At 41.6% G+C, this 15788-nt stretch overlaps 1 protein-coding gene across 6 annotated transcripts in view; it reads left to right on the top strand.

Annotated features, from left to right (window-relative positions):
- ANKEF1 (ankyrin repeat and EF-hand domain containing 1) overlaps positions 1-15788 on the top strand; it is a 48488-nt gene that overhangs the window by 17087 nt on the left and 15613 nt on the right. For all 6 annotated transcript variants that reach the window (XM_075127246.1, XM_075127244.1, XM_048842578.2 and 3 more), the window contains 4 exons: positions 4593-4819; positions 8333-8514; positions 11037-11171; positions 13115-13244. In XM_075127246.1, the coding sequence (XP_074983347.1) occupies positions 4593-4819; positions 8333-8514; positions 11037-11171; positions 13115-13244 (674 nt within the window). The remainder of the gene's footprint in view (positions 1-4592; positions 4820-8332; positions 8515-11036; positions 11172-13114; positions 13245-15788) is intronic.

Here is a 15788-nt window from a genome sequence, read left to right as displayed (position 1 = left end):
TACTCCTTGTAAACCCATTCAGTGGGGCTTCTGAGACGCAGCAGACTTGGGGAGGATTATGGGAAGAGCTTGTGGCTTGTTTGAAAACAGGAGGGAGCATCGTTCTCCCCTTTGATAACTGTGAAGGAACCTTGGTGAAGTGATAAGTCAGGAGAAGTGGCTGATGGGGCCCCTCCTGTTCTGAGCTCCACCTGAGGGAAGTGTACCACAATCAGCTGGGTCCTGGTCCTGCCCGGATGGACCCCTGCATGCCTGCAGGGCCTCATTAACTTCAGCAGTGTCCTGCTTGCGCACAGGTGTCTGCATCCCTGGATCTAATTGCCTTGGACTGGAGACAGTCTTTCAGACCACTGCATTTTTGTTAATTCAGTTCTTTGCATGTAAATTTTCATTTCCACAAAGTAAAAAAAAAAAAGAGTGAGTAAAATAAAAAGCAAATGCAAAAAATATGAATGGAGAAATATTAAAAATATGAAATTAACCAGAAGGGAATATGGAAGACAGAGGGAAAAGTCTGAATATAAGATGTAGAAAGTGTAACGGCATAATCAGGATGGCTATTCAGGTCACATTTTATGAAGCAGCTATGTCAACAATATTGCAGCAACATTGATTATTTCTGTTCTGTAGTAAAATAAAATATTTATTTTCTTTCTGTGAGCCTAACTCTTATGCTTTCTCTCAAGTTGCACATTTCACTTCTGTCATGCCATCATTGCTGTACTGCTATGTAGGATAAACTAGATAAACAATACTGAAAACGTCCCCCGATTACACCAGTGTGAAGTTTTTAATATCAATCTTTCTAGCTCTGAATAATTAAAGAAATACTGACAGGTTTCAGAGGAACAGCCGTGTTAGTCTGTATTCGCAAAAAGAAAAGGAGTACTTGTGGCACCTTAGAGACTAACCAATTTATTTGAGCATGAGCTTTCGTGAGCTACAGCTCACTTCATCAGATGTTTACCGTGGAAACTGCAGCAGACTTTATATACACACAGAGAATATGAAACAATACCTCCTCCCACCCCACTGTCCTGCTGGTAATAGCTTATCTAAAATGATCAACAGGTGGGCCATTTCCAGCACAAATCCAGGTTTTCTCACCCTCCACCCCCCCCACACAAATTCACTCTCCTGCTGGTGCTAGCCCATCCAAAGTGACAACTCTTTACATAATCAAGTCGGGCTATTTCCTGCATAGATCAAGGTTTTCTCACATCCCCCCCACCCCCATACACACACAAACTCACTCTCCTGCTGGTAATAGCTCATCTAAACTGACCACTCTCCAAGTTTAAATCCAAGTTAAACCAGAACATCTGGGGGGGGGGGTAGGAAAAAACAAGAGGAAACAGGCTACCGTGCATAATGACTTAGCCACTCCCAGTCTCTATTTAAGCCTAAATTAATAGTATCCAATTTGCAAATGAATTCCAATTCAGCAGTTTCTCGCTGGAGTCTGGATTTGAAGTTTTTTTGTTTTAAGATAGCGACCTTCATGTCTGTGATTGCGTGACCAGAGAGATTGAAGTGTTCTCCGACTGGTTTATGAATGTTATAATTCTTGACATCTGATTTGTGTCCATTTATTCTTTTACGTAGAGACTGTCCAGTTTGACCAATGTACATGGCAGAGGGGCATTGCTGGCACATGATGGCATATATCACATTGGTGGATGTGCAGGTGAACGAGCCTCTGATAGTGTGGCTGATGTTATTAGGCCCTGTGATGGTGTCCCCTGAATAGATATGTGGGCACAATTGGCAACGGGCTTTGTTGCAAGGATAAGTTCCTGGGTTAGTGGTTCTGTTGTGTGGTATGTGGTTGTTGGTGAGTATTTGCTTCAGGTTGCGGGGCTGTCTGTAGGCAAGGACTGGCCTGTCTCCCAAGACTTGTGAGAGTGTTGGGTCATCCTTTAGGATAGGTTGTAGATCCTTAATAATGCGTTGGAGGGGTTTTAGTTGGGGGCTGAAGGTGACCGCTAGTGGCGTTCTGTTATTTTCTTTGTTAGGCCTGTCCTGTAGTAGGTAACTTCTGGGAACTCTTCTGGCTCTATCAATCTGTTTCTTTACTTCTGCAGGTGGGTATTGTAGTTGTAAGAAAGCTTGACAGAGATCTTGTAGGTGTTTGTCTCTGTCTGAGGGGTTGGAGCAAATGCGGTTGTATCGCAGAGCTTGGCTGTAGACGATGGATCGTGTGGTGTGGTCAGGGTGAAAGCTGGAGGCATGCAGGTAGGAATACTGTAATTTTCTAACCTAAAGCTGTACAGGTATGCAGTGTTGGATCATCAGCTTGTATAAATCAGCATAGATACTCTAGTTTCAGGAGAGCTACACTGATTTATGCCAGAGGTCTGGCAATTTATAATCAGAGAGTCTGTTTAGTGTTAAAATATGAGTATTATTTGATTTTACAATATGCATCCGTTAAAGTATGGTGAAATCTGGGTAGTAAACTACTTGGCCACATCCCTTATAGAATGTAACTATTTCAAAATAAAATTGGGTGCACTGACTTTAAAAAAAAAAAAAGATTGAGAAAAATCTAAAGAAAATCCAAGGAAATGATCTGATAATTGGATGAGCTTCTCTTTCATGTCTCTCTTCATTGTCATCCCTGTTTGGAGTCCATAGGCTTTAATTCTTTGGGCTGTGGAAGAACATTCAACAGATGAAAATGTTAAAGTGGGAGGGGAACTGAAATAAATGATGTAACCAGAATCTAGAGCGCACACCTGGAAGAGTTTCTGCCTCACATCTATTGTGGCCTGTTCCTTAGGGCTTGTCTTCACTGCATCAGTGAGCTAAAGTTACTGTACTCCTGCTAACCTAGCCCCAGTGAGAGCAACCACACTGCAAAACAACACCGCAGTGACGCAGTGTGACTGGATGATCGGGTGATGAGTTACTGTAAGTCACGCCATTGCATCCCCCCAGCATTACTAGCTCCAGCCTCAGCATCACTTGAGTTTAAACCCACACTCCACCCCTGATGGGCTAGAGTTTAAAGCACCATTTAACTTGACCAAGAGATTTTTGTGAGTGGATAGGAGTTGAGGAAAGAGTAACATTTGAGTTATCACTTGAGCTAACTGGGCTGTGAAGGCATGCCCTTAGACATCCCTCGGCCCACGCCGCTTCCTGCAGCCCCCATTGGCCTGGAGTGGCGAACTGCAGCCAGTGGGAGCCGCGATCGGCCGAACCTGCAGACGCTGCAGGTGAACAAACCATCCCGGCCCGCCAGCGGATTTCCCTGACAGGTCGCGTGCCAAAGGTTGCCGATCCCTGGTCTAGATCAGTGGCAGATTCCTGTCCCCTGGATCATTGCTTCTGAAGCAGCAGAGCAGCATGCAGCCCGTTAACTCAGGGCGGATTTTAAAGTGACAGTCAGCCTGAATTGTTCTGGTAAGAAGAATCTGAGGATGCTGATCTTTTGTTAAAGAACATAAAACATAGCCATAAGGGTTAGAAGATCACACCAGGGGGCCCAAGTGGAAGCCAGAGCACAGTAGTGGCAGCAGTATAAAAATGATATGTTTGATTCGTGACATGAATCATTTACAACCCTATTGTTCCCCTCCTTACGGAAGCATTCTTGCAGTAATGTGAGTAGGCACCATACAGCTGTTCCAAGATGGGAATCATAGGATTGGAAGGGAGCTCAAGAGGTCATCTAGTCCAGTCCCCTGCAGTTATGGCAGGACTAAGTATTATCTGGACCATTCGTGACAGGTGTTTGTCTAATCTCTTAAAAATCTCCAGTGATGGAGGGTCCACAAACTCCCTAGGCAATTTATTCCCACTGCTTAAGCACCCCAATAGTTAGGATGTTTTTCCTAATGTCCAACCTAAACCTCCCTTGCTGCAATTTAAGCCCATTGCTTCTTGTTCTATCCTCAGAGGTTAAGAAGAACAATTTTTCTCCCTCCTCCTTGTAATAACCTTTTATGTACTTGAAAACTGCTATCATGTCCCCTTCTCAGTCTTCTCTTTTCCAGACTAAACAAACCCAATTTCTTTCAATCTTCCCTCATAGGTCATGTTTTCTAGACCTTTAATCATTTTTGTTGCTCTTAGTTAGCTAAGTGGTCATCAGCCATACGAACTCCGAAAATTCATTTAGTTCCATGATAAGCCACGTCAGGTATTTTAAAATATTTCAAAGCTGTATGACAGAGAGATGAAAACCCATGAAAAGGCTTCTTACATTTAAAAAGTAACGTCATGCATTTAATGTTTACTGGACCTGGAACTGTGAAACAATCAATCTAGATACAGTAGTTGTATTCATCTTTATATGTACACAGTACCTCTTTATTAGAGAAGTTCATGGAGGACAGATCCATCAATGGCTATTAGCCAAGGTGGTCAGGGACACAACCCCATGCTCTGGGTGTCCCTAGAGGTGAAACAGTTTGAAGCTGGGGTTAGATGACAGGGGATGTCACTTGATAATTGCCCTGTTCTGTTCATTCCCTCTGAAGTATCTGGTACCAGCCACTGTCAGAAGGCAGGACACTGGGCTAGATGGACCATTGGTCTGACTCATTATGGCCATTCATATGTTCTTATGTTTTATTTATTTACAGGGCTGATGTAAACGCAACTGACAATTTCAAGTGGACTCCTCTGCACCATGCCTGCCATGCAGGTCAACAGGACATTGCTGAACTGCTTGTGAAGTATGGAGCAGCGATAGATGCAGTTACAATCAACAGTGCCACCCCACTGATGAGAGCTATTGAGAGCTGTAGATTGGACTCAGTGCAATATTTAATTGATTCTGGTGCGAAAGTCCAGATGGAAAACAGAAAAGGTAAATATCCAAATTATTTGTGGTCACTTTCGATTAAAAAGGCAGGAGAGGGTTTGGAGTTTTTCTCAGTTACACATAAGCTTTGTTGAGACAGTGGATCGTATTGTAAAAGAAGTAAAATGAAGTGGTATGTTCTTTGAGGATCTGGCTGTACTATATTTCTGGTGGTTGTCAGCATGGTGCTCTGGGGAGAGAGTTAAAGTTGTCTTAGTAAATTTAGTGGGCGTGTTCCTATTTTCCAGTGTTTAGGGGTTCAGTTTTTACTACGTGGAACCCACATTTTAAGAACATTAAGAACGGCCATACGGGGTCAGACCAGTTGTCCATCTAGCCCTGTATCCTGTCTCTGATAATGGCCAATGCCAGATGCTGGAGCATGGGGTTCTGTCACTGACCATCTTGCCTAACAGCCATTGCTGGACCTATCCTCCATGAACTTCTCTCATTCTTTTTGAACCCCACTATACTTTTGGCCTTCACAACTCCTGGCAACGAGAACCATAGGTTGACTGTGTCTTGTGCGTGCATTTGTTTTAAACCTGCTGCCTATTAATGTCATTGAGTGAATTTCATTCTTACGTTACGTGAAGGGGTAAATAGCACTTCCCCATTCACTTTCTCCATACTACTTGTGATTTATAGACCTCTGTCATGTCACTTAGTCATCTCTTTTCTAAACTGAATAATCCCAGTTTTTTTAATTTCTCCTTGTATGGAAAATGTTCCATGCCCCTCATAATTTTCGTTGTCCTTCTCTGCACCATTTCTAATTCTAATGTACCTTTTGGGAGATGAGGTAACCAGAACTGCATGCTGTGTGGCCATACCATGGATTTATATAGTGGCATTATGTTACATTCTGTTCAGGATTTCTATCATTTTGTGCCTTTTGAAAAAAGTGGGTCTCAAGAGTTTTGGGGTTTTTTTTGTTTTGATTTATTCTTTATGTAAAAATTCAAGCTTAACTCTAGGTTAACAAAGTTTTTTGCAGTGAAATAGTGTCATTGAAAACAACTCTGCTAGGACTGTAATGGCTCCCTTGGTTTGCAAATGGTTATTAGTGAGTACTATAGTGAGGTAATGCTAGTTATGTAAAGCAAAATTGTAAAGGTTTTAATTGTGACCCATCTATAATAGCCATTGTGTTTTTACTTTTAATTCTGTATGTGGCACTTGTTTGATGTGCTTCTTCCTGTTTAGCAGTTGGATAAATATTATTCTGTGTTAGCAAAAATGACAACAAAAATTATCTGAATTTATACAGAAGTTATTACCTTGTAGTAGCAGTAGAGACAGGAATCTCGTGCAGCTCTGTTAGTTTCCTTGGTTTTCACATGATGTAGTGGGAGAGTCTTATTAACTTCAGTCTGCAGAGGTGTCCAATAGATGTCATGCATCAGAAACTATTCCCAGTAAAATAAATGTTATTAAATTAAAAATATATTGGCTGGGTGTTTTGGCCAGCTGCTGGTATTTATTGATGCAGTCTTGTCCCCATTGACCTCAGTTGGCAAACTCCAGGGAAGGAATTCTGCACCTGTACTCCAGCCCCTATGCACTGTCATGTCACCATGCAGTGGCCAGAAAAGGGATACAGGACAATTCTTCTGGTGAAGGTCAGTAGCTCTACACAGGTCCCCTTAGAAGCCTTGGCATAGAAGATATGCTGGGGCAAGAAGGGAGACTTCATAGCTCATTCCTCTAAAGGGATTCTGGACAACTCCAGGTTGCAGGCTGCTGTAGTTAAGAGCAGCCCTGGAGGCCACTCTACATTGTGCTGGAGGCTGCATTACCCGCCAACCAGACCAAAACCCCAACACCACGAAGGTGGCTTAAAGTCCTCTTTAATCCATGCTGTTTAAGTAATAGTAAGGGGACATGTTTGTTTTGAATAAAAGAGGAAAAACTTGCTTCAGCTGTAAACTTCACTGTGGGCCAGTTTTTCAAAATAGCCCAGCATCCAATGCCTAAATAAGTAGTTGGATTTTCAAAAGAGCATTTGAATTGCCGGGTGCTGAGCAATCTGGAAATCTGGCCCTTATTTAGGTCTGCAACTGGGAGCTGAGCTCTTTTGAAAATCTGACTCTGTATATGTATCTTCTGCTCTGTTCTAATCACACCACTGTGGGCAAACAGTTGTAAGTAGTGGGGGAAAACTTCTCATACTAGCCCTTTCTAATTGTTAAACAAACCATTCCCTTCATCAGCTATAGTGCACATTTAGGGTTTGTTTGTTTTTAAACTATTATGAAACGTTTTAATACTTTCTATAAGGTATGATTACGTGAAATGTCAAAATTGTTGGCAAGTGTGGCTTTATTCCTGGGGTTGAGACGCACAGCAGCTGTTCAACTAAAACAATGATTATATGTAATTCATGTAGCTGGCATCATTTAAAATGAAAACTTTTATTTCTGTCACTGAACATTTTAATCTTGTAGGTTTCTTTTTTTAAAGACATGGGAGCATCTATGAGGGGATGAAATGCTTGATCCAGAGGGCCGTCAGCAGAGCTGATTTGGGAAACATAGCTTGTCCAAAAACATAGTTTTGTCAAAAGTGAAACTTTTTGCAAGAAAGGGTCAGTTTCAATGAAGCTTGCATGGGAAGGTTTCTCAGGTCCATGGGGCACTATCTGGTCAAGGTGTGTGTGCACCACCTCTTTCTCTGGCTCCCGCAAATAGGTTGGTGGTTAGGGTGCTCACTTGGGATGGGGGTTCAAGTCACTGTCTTTCTCACATCCCGGTGGAGAGTCCTACCTACCAGACTATAAGCTGTTCTTGGATGTGGGGAGGGGTGTCTCTCTGATTTTTCAAAAAAAAAAGGAACAAATTCTAAAGATTTCAGGGTTTTTTTCCCCTGTGTTAAACTGGAAATTTTTTTTTAAATCCTAGAAATTTTTGTGTGGCCCCCAAACCATTCCCCATCCAGTTCTAGGCCAGAGCCTTGTAATACCCACTGAGTTCACTGGGAATTGCAGGTGCTCAGCTCCACTGAGTTTTGCTACAGAGGAATAACTTTTAAAATGATGGTGTTCCACTGAGGGCCCTAAAAGAGGTGGAGATCTACTCTAGCCTGTTTTAAAGCCCTGGCTCTGCAATATGCTGACCGCTTCCTGGGAGGTGTTGAGTGCCTCCAAGTAAAGTCATCATCTTGCTGAATTCGCTTCTACAAGAGTTCAAATATAAACAACAAATGTCAAAAACTATTTCAAGCAAAATGACCAACCAAAGAATACATGTGAAACACAGTTTAGGGGCTTGATCCTGAAAACCCTTAGTCACAAAAATAGTGTCTACTCCTGCAAGTATTCCCATAGATGTCGGCAAGGCTGATAACATGAGTGAGCACAACTCATGTGTTTCATGGTTAGGAGGCTTGAGCTGTAACTGAGTTCAGTGAATTGCAGTGTCATTATGGTGATCAATGCCACCGTTTATTGTCATGGCTGATACAGCTACTGACAGTGATTCTTATTGTGAACTTTGCTTTTGCTTTTTCTTTTTTAAAAAGGCCAAAATACTTTGGACATTGCAAAGGCGTACGCTGACTTTAGACTAATTGACCTGCTTCAACAAAAACTGGACCGTTTGCCAAAACCACCAGAAACCAAAGCAGATAAAGGGAAGAAACCTGGCAAGCCTAAATCAGCTGCTAAGCCCAAGCAGGGGGAGGCTGAAGCTGCAAAGGAGGAGGTATGATAGATAGCAGGGGGTAATGAAATACAGCCAAGGAGGTGATTTGATTTGCCAACAGTTACTAAGATGCTTGTTTTCTTCATTTATTTTCCAGACAAAAGCTATAAAGATGCTCTACAAAATACTTACGCAAACCACGCTAGCCCTATAACCGGTGACTGTGAGAAAGGATTAAGGCATTGGGTATCTGGGATTGAACCCCCATCTCCTAACTCAGGCTTCCTTGTATGATCTTGGGCATTCCCCCCTCCCCTTCTCTATTTAGCTGTAAACTCTTTGGGGGCAGGGACAGTGCCCGTCACATAGGCCTCTAGGTGCTATTTTCATATTAACTATAGCACGTGTGGCATGCACCCAGCCAAATGGTATAAGGACCATTTCATCTCCACGGTAACTTGAGCTTGCTATTTTGTTTCTCTGGTCCCTGAACTCCTGCTTAGCAGCGCTCTTCTCACGGTTACCAGTGCCCCGTCAGGTACTCCTGTGACATCCGCTACCTGAAAGGCATCATGAAAGTCACTTTTTGCCAACGTGACTCCATTTTTAAAAAAAGTTTTGCAATACCCTTATTTACTATCCCGGCAGATTCAGCACAAGATAAGGAAATTACAGATCAGACTTTCCAAAATGCAATTTTGGTGGTGGTGCGGGCTGGATTGGGTTGGAATTTAGTTCTTCGTAAAGTCTGCATGCTTCTGAGCTGACCTATGATGAGAGGGTGTGCTGGAGGTTTATACCAACCGGACATAGTGATTGAGGGGCAGTCTGGACCTCACAGATCTGGAGAACGTAACAGAAGAAGAGATCAATTGTCAGTATTTAGCTGCAGCTCTTTAGTGCAATCCCTTTGGCCTAGCAGGAGCTGTGGGAAGCATTCTGCCTGATCTTCAAACTAGAACAGGAATAGTTACAGTTTGCTTCAGGGCCGGGGTAAACAATTCTGGAGGGAGCAAGAGCCTGGCAGCATGGACCATGAGAGTGGAGAGCATTGTAGATAGCGGGACTCAGACACAGAGTTTATTATTTGTATTACTGTATCCCTAGTAGCGCCAGTTATGGAGCAGGATCCCATTATGCGAGGTATTGCACAGACACCGAACAAAAAGACGTTCCCTGTCCCAAAGAGCTTTCAATCTAAAATGTTAGGTGTCTTTCCAAAGGTCACACAGGAAGTCTGTGTCAGAGCCACGAACAGAACCCAGATCATCAGAGTCAGACCTTTACCCACAACTTCAGCCTTCCTTTCTGCTAAGCTGCACAGTCAGTACCCAGAACCCTCTGGTGCTTTCGTGGCCTTGGCTGTATCCACAGATCTGGCCACTGAGAACGTGCAAGGAACATAATCGCTATCCTAGTCATGGGCATCTAAATGTATTATTGTAGCACTTGACCAAGAGTATTTACTTTGTTTAAAGTCGATACTTTGCAACATGTGGTTTCTGAATGACACTCTCCTGCTGCTTTGAACTCGTGTCATACTCATTCATCAGCTAAAACTGTGGATTGGGTAATTATTTTAGTGCAGGGTTGCCCACTGACCTGCTTGGTGTGTGATATTCCAGGGATTGTGTGTTCTGTGGTACCTAAACACAAGGTAGAGAAATGTCCTTTTCCCTCATATAATCTTTACTGTCATCATGATTGTGATATGTTAAAAGGAGACCTTGTTACATCCGGCATATGGGGCCTGACCCAAAGCCCTCAAAGTCTCAATGGAAGACTTCTATTGAGTTAAGTGGGCTTTGGATAAAGCCCCTTGACTTTTCTCCCAGTCGTGAGTCTGCAATTATCACGAATTCCGCCTCTTCAGATGTTGAACTATTTGAGTTATATTTTTCAAACCCTGCCTCTGTTCTGAGTGTTCTTTTCCCTGGTGTGTTCTCTGCACCCCAGCCAGAGCCTTGAGTACTTGATCTTTTCCCCCAATACACATTCTAACACCGGCCTTAGCAGCTTCATCATAGTTATGGCATTTTCAGTTGTGACTTTCTTCGGAGTTTATCAGTGCTGCTTCTTAATCAGCCCTAGGGGATGCTATTTAGAGACGCAATGCAATTATTCCCTCCGGGACTAAAAGTGCTTTCCTTACAATAATCCTGCCCTTGACAACCTAGGGAGAATGTGACTGAGACTAGAAGTCAAACTCTGGTTTAGCCCTTTGGTGTAGATGCCGTACGGGCTTTTTCTTTACAGGCTTGCTAGTTAATACTTGTGATACATGGAAAAAGCATCAAGCTTTCTAAACTTGTCAACCAATTCTTTTGCAAATGTGAATGTTTCATCTGTAAATTCCCAAGAACTGCATCCACTCGCCTGATTCTTAAAATGCTTCCCTCGTTTTTATTTCCAATATAAATGCTTAAACCTTTTTTTTTTACATGATTCAATAATAGAATCTTTCTAGAATGGATACACACACACATCTGTCTGGCTGGCTGGTAAAAGAAATATCCTACAACAACTAGTATGAATGGTGTTTGAAAGGGTGACATATTTGTCTTGTGCTTAAACTTTTGCAGCCACCTCCACCAATCGCAGAAAAATCTATTTTTGAAGAAAAGAAAGAATCCTTTAAGGACAATGTTATTCATCTGAATTCTTTAATAACCAGTGGTGCTACTAAGAAAGTTGATATCACATTCATACCCAGAAAAGTAAGTATATTAGCAGAGCCTCGATACTGCTGCATTTTGACACTGAAATGAATATGACAATAGACCTGTATTCTCTGCTGGTGTAAATATCTACAGCTTGATTGAAGTCAAAGTCAATTCAGTAGAGCTGAACCCATTAACACCAGCAGAGAATCTGACCCAATATATTCAGAAATATCAAAAATATACAACTTTTGTTTGCATGATTTGGAAACGTGGCTTTCATAACTAGTGTCACTTTGCTTGCTCCGCTTAAGATAAATCATTTTGTTCTGACTCTAGAAATTAATAGCCTTCAGTATTTTTATTACAAATCAGTTGATCAAAGAGCAACAACCTTGTAAAAATTCAGGTGGTTTCTCTCTGAGAAAGATGCTTTACAATGTTGACAATGAAGTTGTATCAGGGTGTAAGGATGATCCTAGTGTACCAGGGGTTAACTCCAGATCAGCTTTCCTCACCTCTTCTACAGCTATTAAGGGGAAGAGCTATAAGAACGGCTGCTTTGGAGACAGAGGGGCGAGTACCTTTAGAAGAGCAGGGCTGTCATTTGTCTGGCTTAAATCCATTCTAAGGAGTCTTTCTACTTATTTGTCAGTTATGTTATTAATTTATTTGCCTTTCCTGTTATAAACAATAATCATTGCGGAAAAGACCTTGCTGAAGACAACTGATTTTTTTTCTGAGTCATTCTCTCCTTCAAGATATGTACTGTTGAAATTAAAGAAATTCCAATTAGCGTGTGGAACTCATTGCCACATGATGCCACTGAGGTCAAAATCATAACAGGATTCAAAAAGGGATTAGACATTTAATGTGGATCCATAGTTACAACTGTAACTATATTAAATGTATGTTAAAAATAAATAACACCTTTAAAGGCGTAAACTCTTATGCTTCAGGCATAAGTTGACTTCTAACTGATGGGGCTTAGGAGGAAACTTTCCCTTTGGGCAAGTTACCCCATGACTGCACCTTCCTCTGAAGTAGCTGGTGCTGGCCACTGTTGATGACAGGATACTGGACTTGATGGGTCACTGTTCAGATCCAGAATGACAGTCCCTGTATTACTGTAACAATTAACAGGTAAGATACACACCAGGACCCCTATTAATCCATCAGTTGCAGGTGAAAGCTGTGGGCGTTGCACATGCAAACTGAAAGAACAGTCAGGCCCCAGTCCTTTTTCAAAGCATGTTTGTAAACGTTTGTCCTCATTTACAATGTGCTATGTGCAATAAAGGCCTGTGGCCTCCTTTGTCACACAGCTGCAGATTCTGATGCCATCAGTGGCTATTCAGCAGGAGTGCTGGACATCCATTTTTTTCTATATCAGATATTCGTTGTCAAGTGACAATGGTAAAGAGCCTGTGGCATATGCTTCCCTGCAGCTATTAAAGACGTTTGGAAATTACGTTGGGGAACTCTCTGTCACTATGACGTCTTTTAGCAGGGAAAGCTATTTGGTTGTGCCAGGTATGGAAGCAGGAAGCAATGCTGGATGTGCCGTCCCATGGGCACTAATATTTTACTGAATGAGGAAGAGGTTTTGTAACTATACAGACTATTTTTAGGGTGGGATTTTTAAAAGTGTCTAAGGGACACAGGATAGGATTTTCCAGAGCTTATAAGTGAATTCCAATTCCCACTGGAAGTCCATGAAAGTTAGGTGTCTAACTTCCTTAGGTGTTTGTAAAAATTCCACCCTCAATTGGCTGGAAGTAATGTAATATCAGGGTGAGTTTCAGGATTCAAATCACAGATCTCCCAGCTGATAAAGCAAATATTCAACTAGATAGCCAATAGTTTGTCTGTCTGATATTGATTCTAATTTTTAAAAAAAAACTATATCAAAAATGTTGAGACAATTGCATAAGCATTATTCGTTAATTAGAACATACTGATGCTTAATTATTACAATTGTATTTACCTTTGTTTTCCAGACTTGGACCCCGGAAGCGACAACAGCTAGTCTAATAAGAAAGCGGGAATTGCATCGTGAGCGCTTTACTTATGAGGTGGACTTTGAAGACTTCATGATGCCATTTAAGAAGAATTTCATGGGAAAAGCCCGTGCGTTAGAAATGGCGTCTTAAATTAATTCGTGCCTTTCTTTGCATCGAAGTTCAGAAAGGGTTTAAAAGCAGAGGCTCCTTTTTGAAGGCAGAATCATGTTACCCTTATTTAATGCCCCTCAATTATGATAAAATTGGAGCAAAACTTTATTTTTTTCCTTTGTACAACTGTGTAGTTTCCCTGTAGTTAAGGGCTTAATCTTCTAAGAGGCTGAGCCACACCAAGATTCTAGACTCCTGAAAGGATCAGGCTCTGATTTACCAGTGTGTACAGACTCTAGTTCCATTAAACAATGCATCCTTTAAAATTTATAAACATAGGCACCATTGGCTACAGCTTTATGCTGCCATATTATTGGACACAGGGCAAGACTCATCTAAGGGAAAGTAGTGTTTTATTTATCTTTCTCTTATTAGGATTTTTTTAAAAAAGAACAGGGTAAATTGCAAGCAGGATAAGTCCTCTATTGGGATGTCCTTATCCAGTGCTACGGGACACTCAGAAGGAAAGCATCATCCTTCAGAGAGATAGATGGCATCACTCCTATTAGTTAAAATTTGAAAATAGACGAGTAATGAGTAGTTCTGGTATTAATTCCTGAACTGATATTTTCATATCCCATTACACACACTTGCAAAATGGACACATGCAGGGATTCGCTCAGGATTGCATTACTCGAGTTCTGAGCCAGTGCACCACACTTGTGACTCAGGCCCATGGTGTATTTTCAACAAACTTGCCAGAAGCTGGGACTGGATGATGGGGGATGGATCCCTTGCAATTGCCCTTTTCTGTTCATTCCCTCTGGAACATCTGGCACTGGCCACTTTTGGAAGACAGGATACCGGGCTACATGGACCATTGGTCTGACCCACTATGGCCGTTCTTATGTTCTTTCAAAAATAATCAGTACTGGGAGTGTAGTTTTGCTCTCGTGGGGCTTGATACAAGGCCTTTTGAAGTCAGTGGATGTCCTATACTCAAGGAATGAAGACCAGTGAATAATGTCCCTACTTTAGAAATAGGCTTAGGAGTGATCTTGGGAATTATAGACTGGGGGGCCTTGTTTTAGCACCAGGAAAACTGGTTGAAAACATACTTAAAAAGAGAAATTATAAGACACCTTGTTTGTTTGAAGATGAAAACGCCCAACGTGGTGATGTGTATCATTTAAATAGTACATAATTTTTTTCCATAGTGCATATGGAACTCCCCACTACTATATACCTGAGGACAATAACTTAGTACAAGATATAGACATTTATATGGATTATGACAACAGCCATAGTTATTTCAGAGGTGACTTTTTTATATAAATATAAGGGATACAAACCCTCATGCTTCAGAGCCTAAGCCTATTAGTAGTTGAATGAGTTAGGAAGAAAGATTCCTTGTGGCTAGATTATTCTATAATTTTCCATTGCAGAGATGCTGGCATCTCCATCAGAAGTATGTTTCTGAGACACGATACTGGACTAGAAGAACCACTGGTCTGACCTGGTGTGACAGTGTTTGTATTTATATTTGTGGCTCCATGAGCTCTAGATCCAGTTTTTTCAGTTTACAAGGGTAAAAATATTCGGGTTTTTTTCTGTCAGTCCTGCCAACTCTACATGGAGTCTGAGAGTCTAGCTGGGTTCTTTCCTCCATGTGCATCATCTCCAGTAATTAAGATTCTGCAGACCAAATTCTGCCCTCAGTGACATCTGTGCAGCCACATTGCCCTTAATGGGTGTGCACAGGCACTGCTGAGGATAGCATGGACTTCGGTGGGAGCTTTGCCTGAGTAAAGACTGCAGGATTGAGACCTTAATAGTGGTGGTACTGTACATTTCTCTACCCATGCCTCTTACTAGCCCAGTTACTCAAATGAGCCCGATGCTTTTTACCCTAGTTGCATGCAGAACAATAGACGTACTGTTCACTGGTACGGAGACAGAAACTTGAAGCAAATGACTTAGACACCCTTTGTTATGAAAATAATTCTTAATGAGCTATGTGCTTGACATCTGAAAATTTTGGGGCCAGGTTCCCAGCTAGTGTAAATGCACATAGCTCCATTGACTTTACATCAACAGAACCCTTGTGCTTCCTTTCTTTTGAAGATGAACACACCCAGTGCAATATTACGTGCAATTTAAAATGACTTTATTTAACATGTAATTATTTAGAATAGAATTGGCATCTTCGCCCTGATGAAAATTCTCAGGGCAAGTTGCTTCGCGTGGAAGAATGGCCCAATACTACTGGTATTGTCGTTTGTATATTTCAGAGTAATGGTGGCCTTTCAAGGGAAATAGGGTGTCTGGGTTGACATCAGTTGTTTGGGGATTCTCAGTATATGGGCATGGTATCTTTGATCCTCAGTTTATGCCCAGATAGTTCAAAATAATAAAATAATTGTATTCAAACTATTCAGAGAGAACTATGCAAAGGAGGATGAGGTAGCAGACAACAAATGATCAAAAATAAAGCTGGATCTGTACATACGGGAAAAGCTTCAGGATCGGTTTGATAAATCATACACCCTAAAATAAAGCA

This window comes from Caretta caretta, chromosome 3, assembly GCF_965140235.1.
Source record: "Caretta caretta isolate rCarCar2 chromosome 3, rCarCar1.hap1, whole genome shotgun sequence".
Taxonomy (NCBI): domain Eukaryota; kingdom Metazoa; phylum Chordata; order Testudines; family Cheloniidae; genus Caretta; species Caretta caretta.
This window is presented reverse-complemented; position numbering and strand designations above follow the sequence as displayed.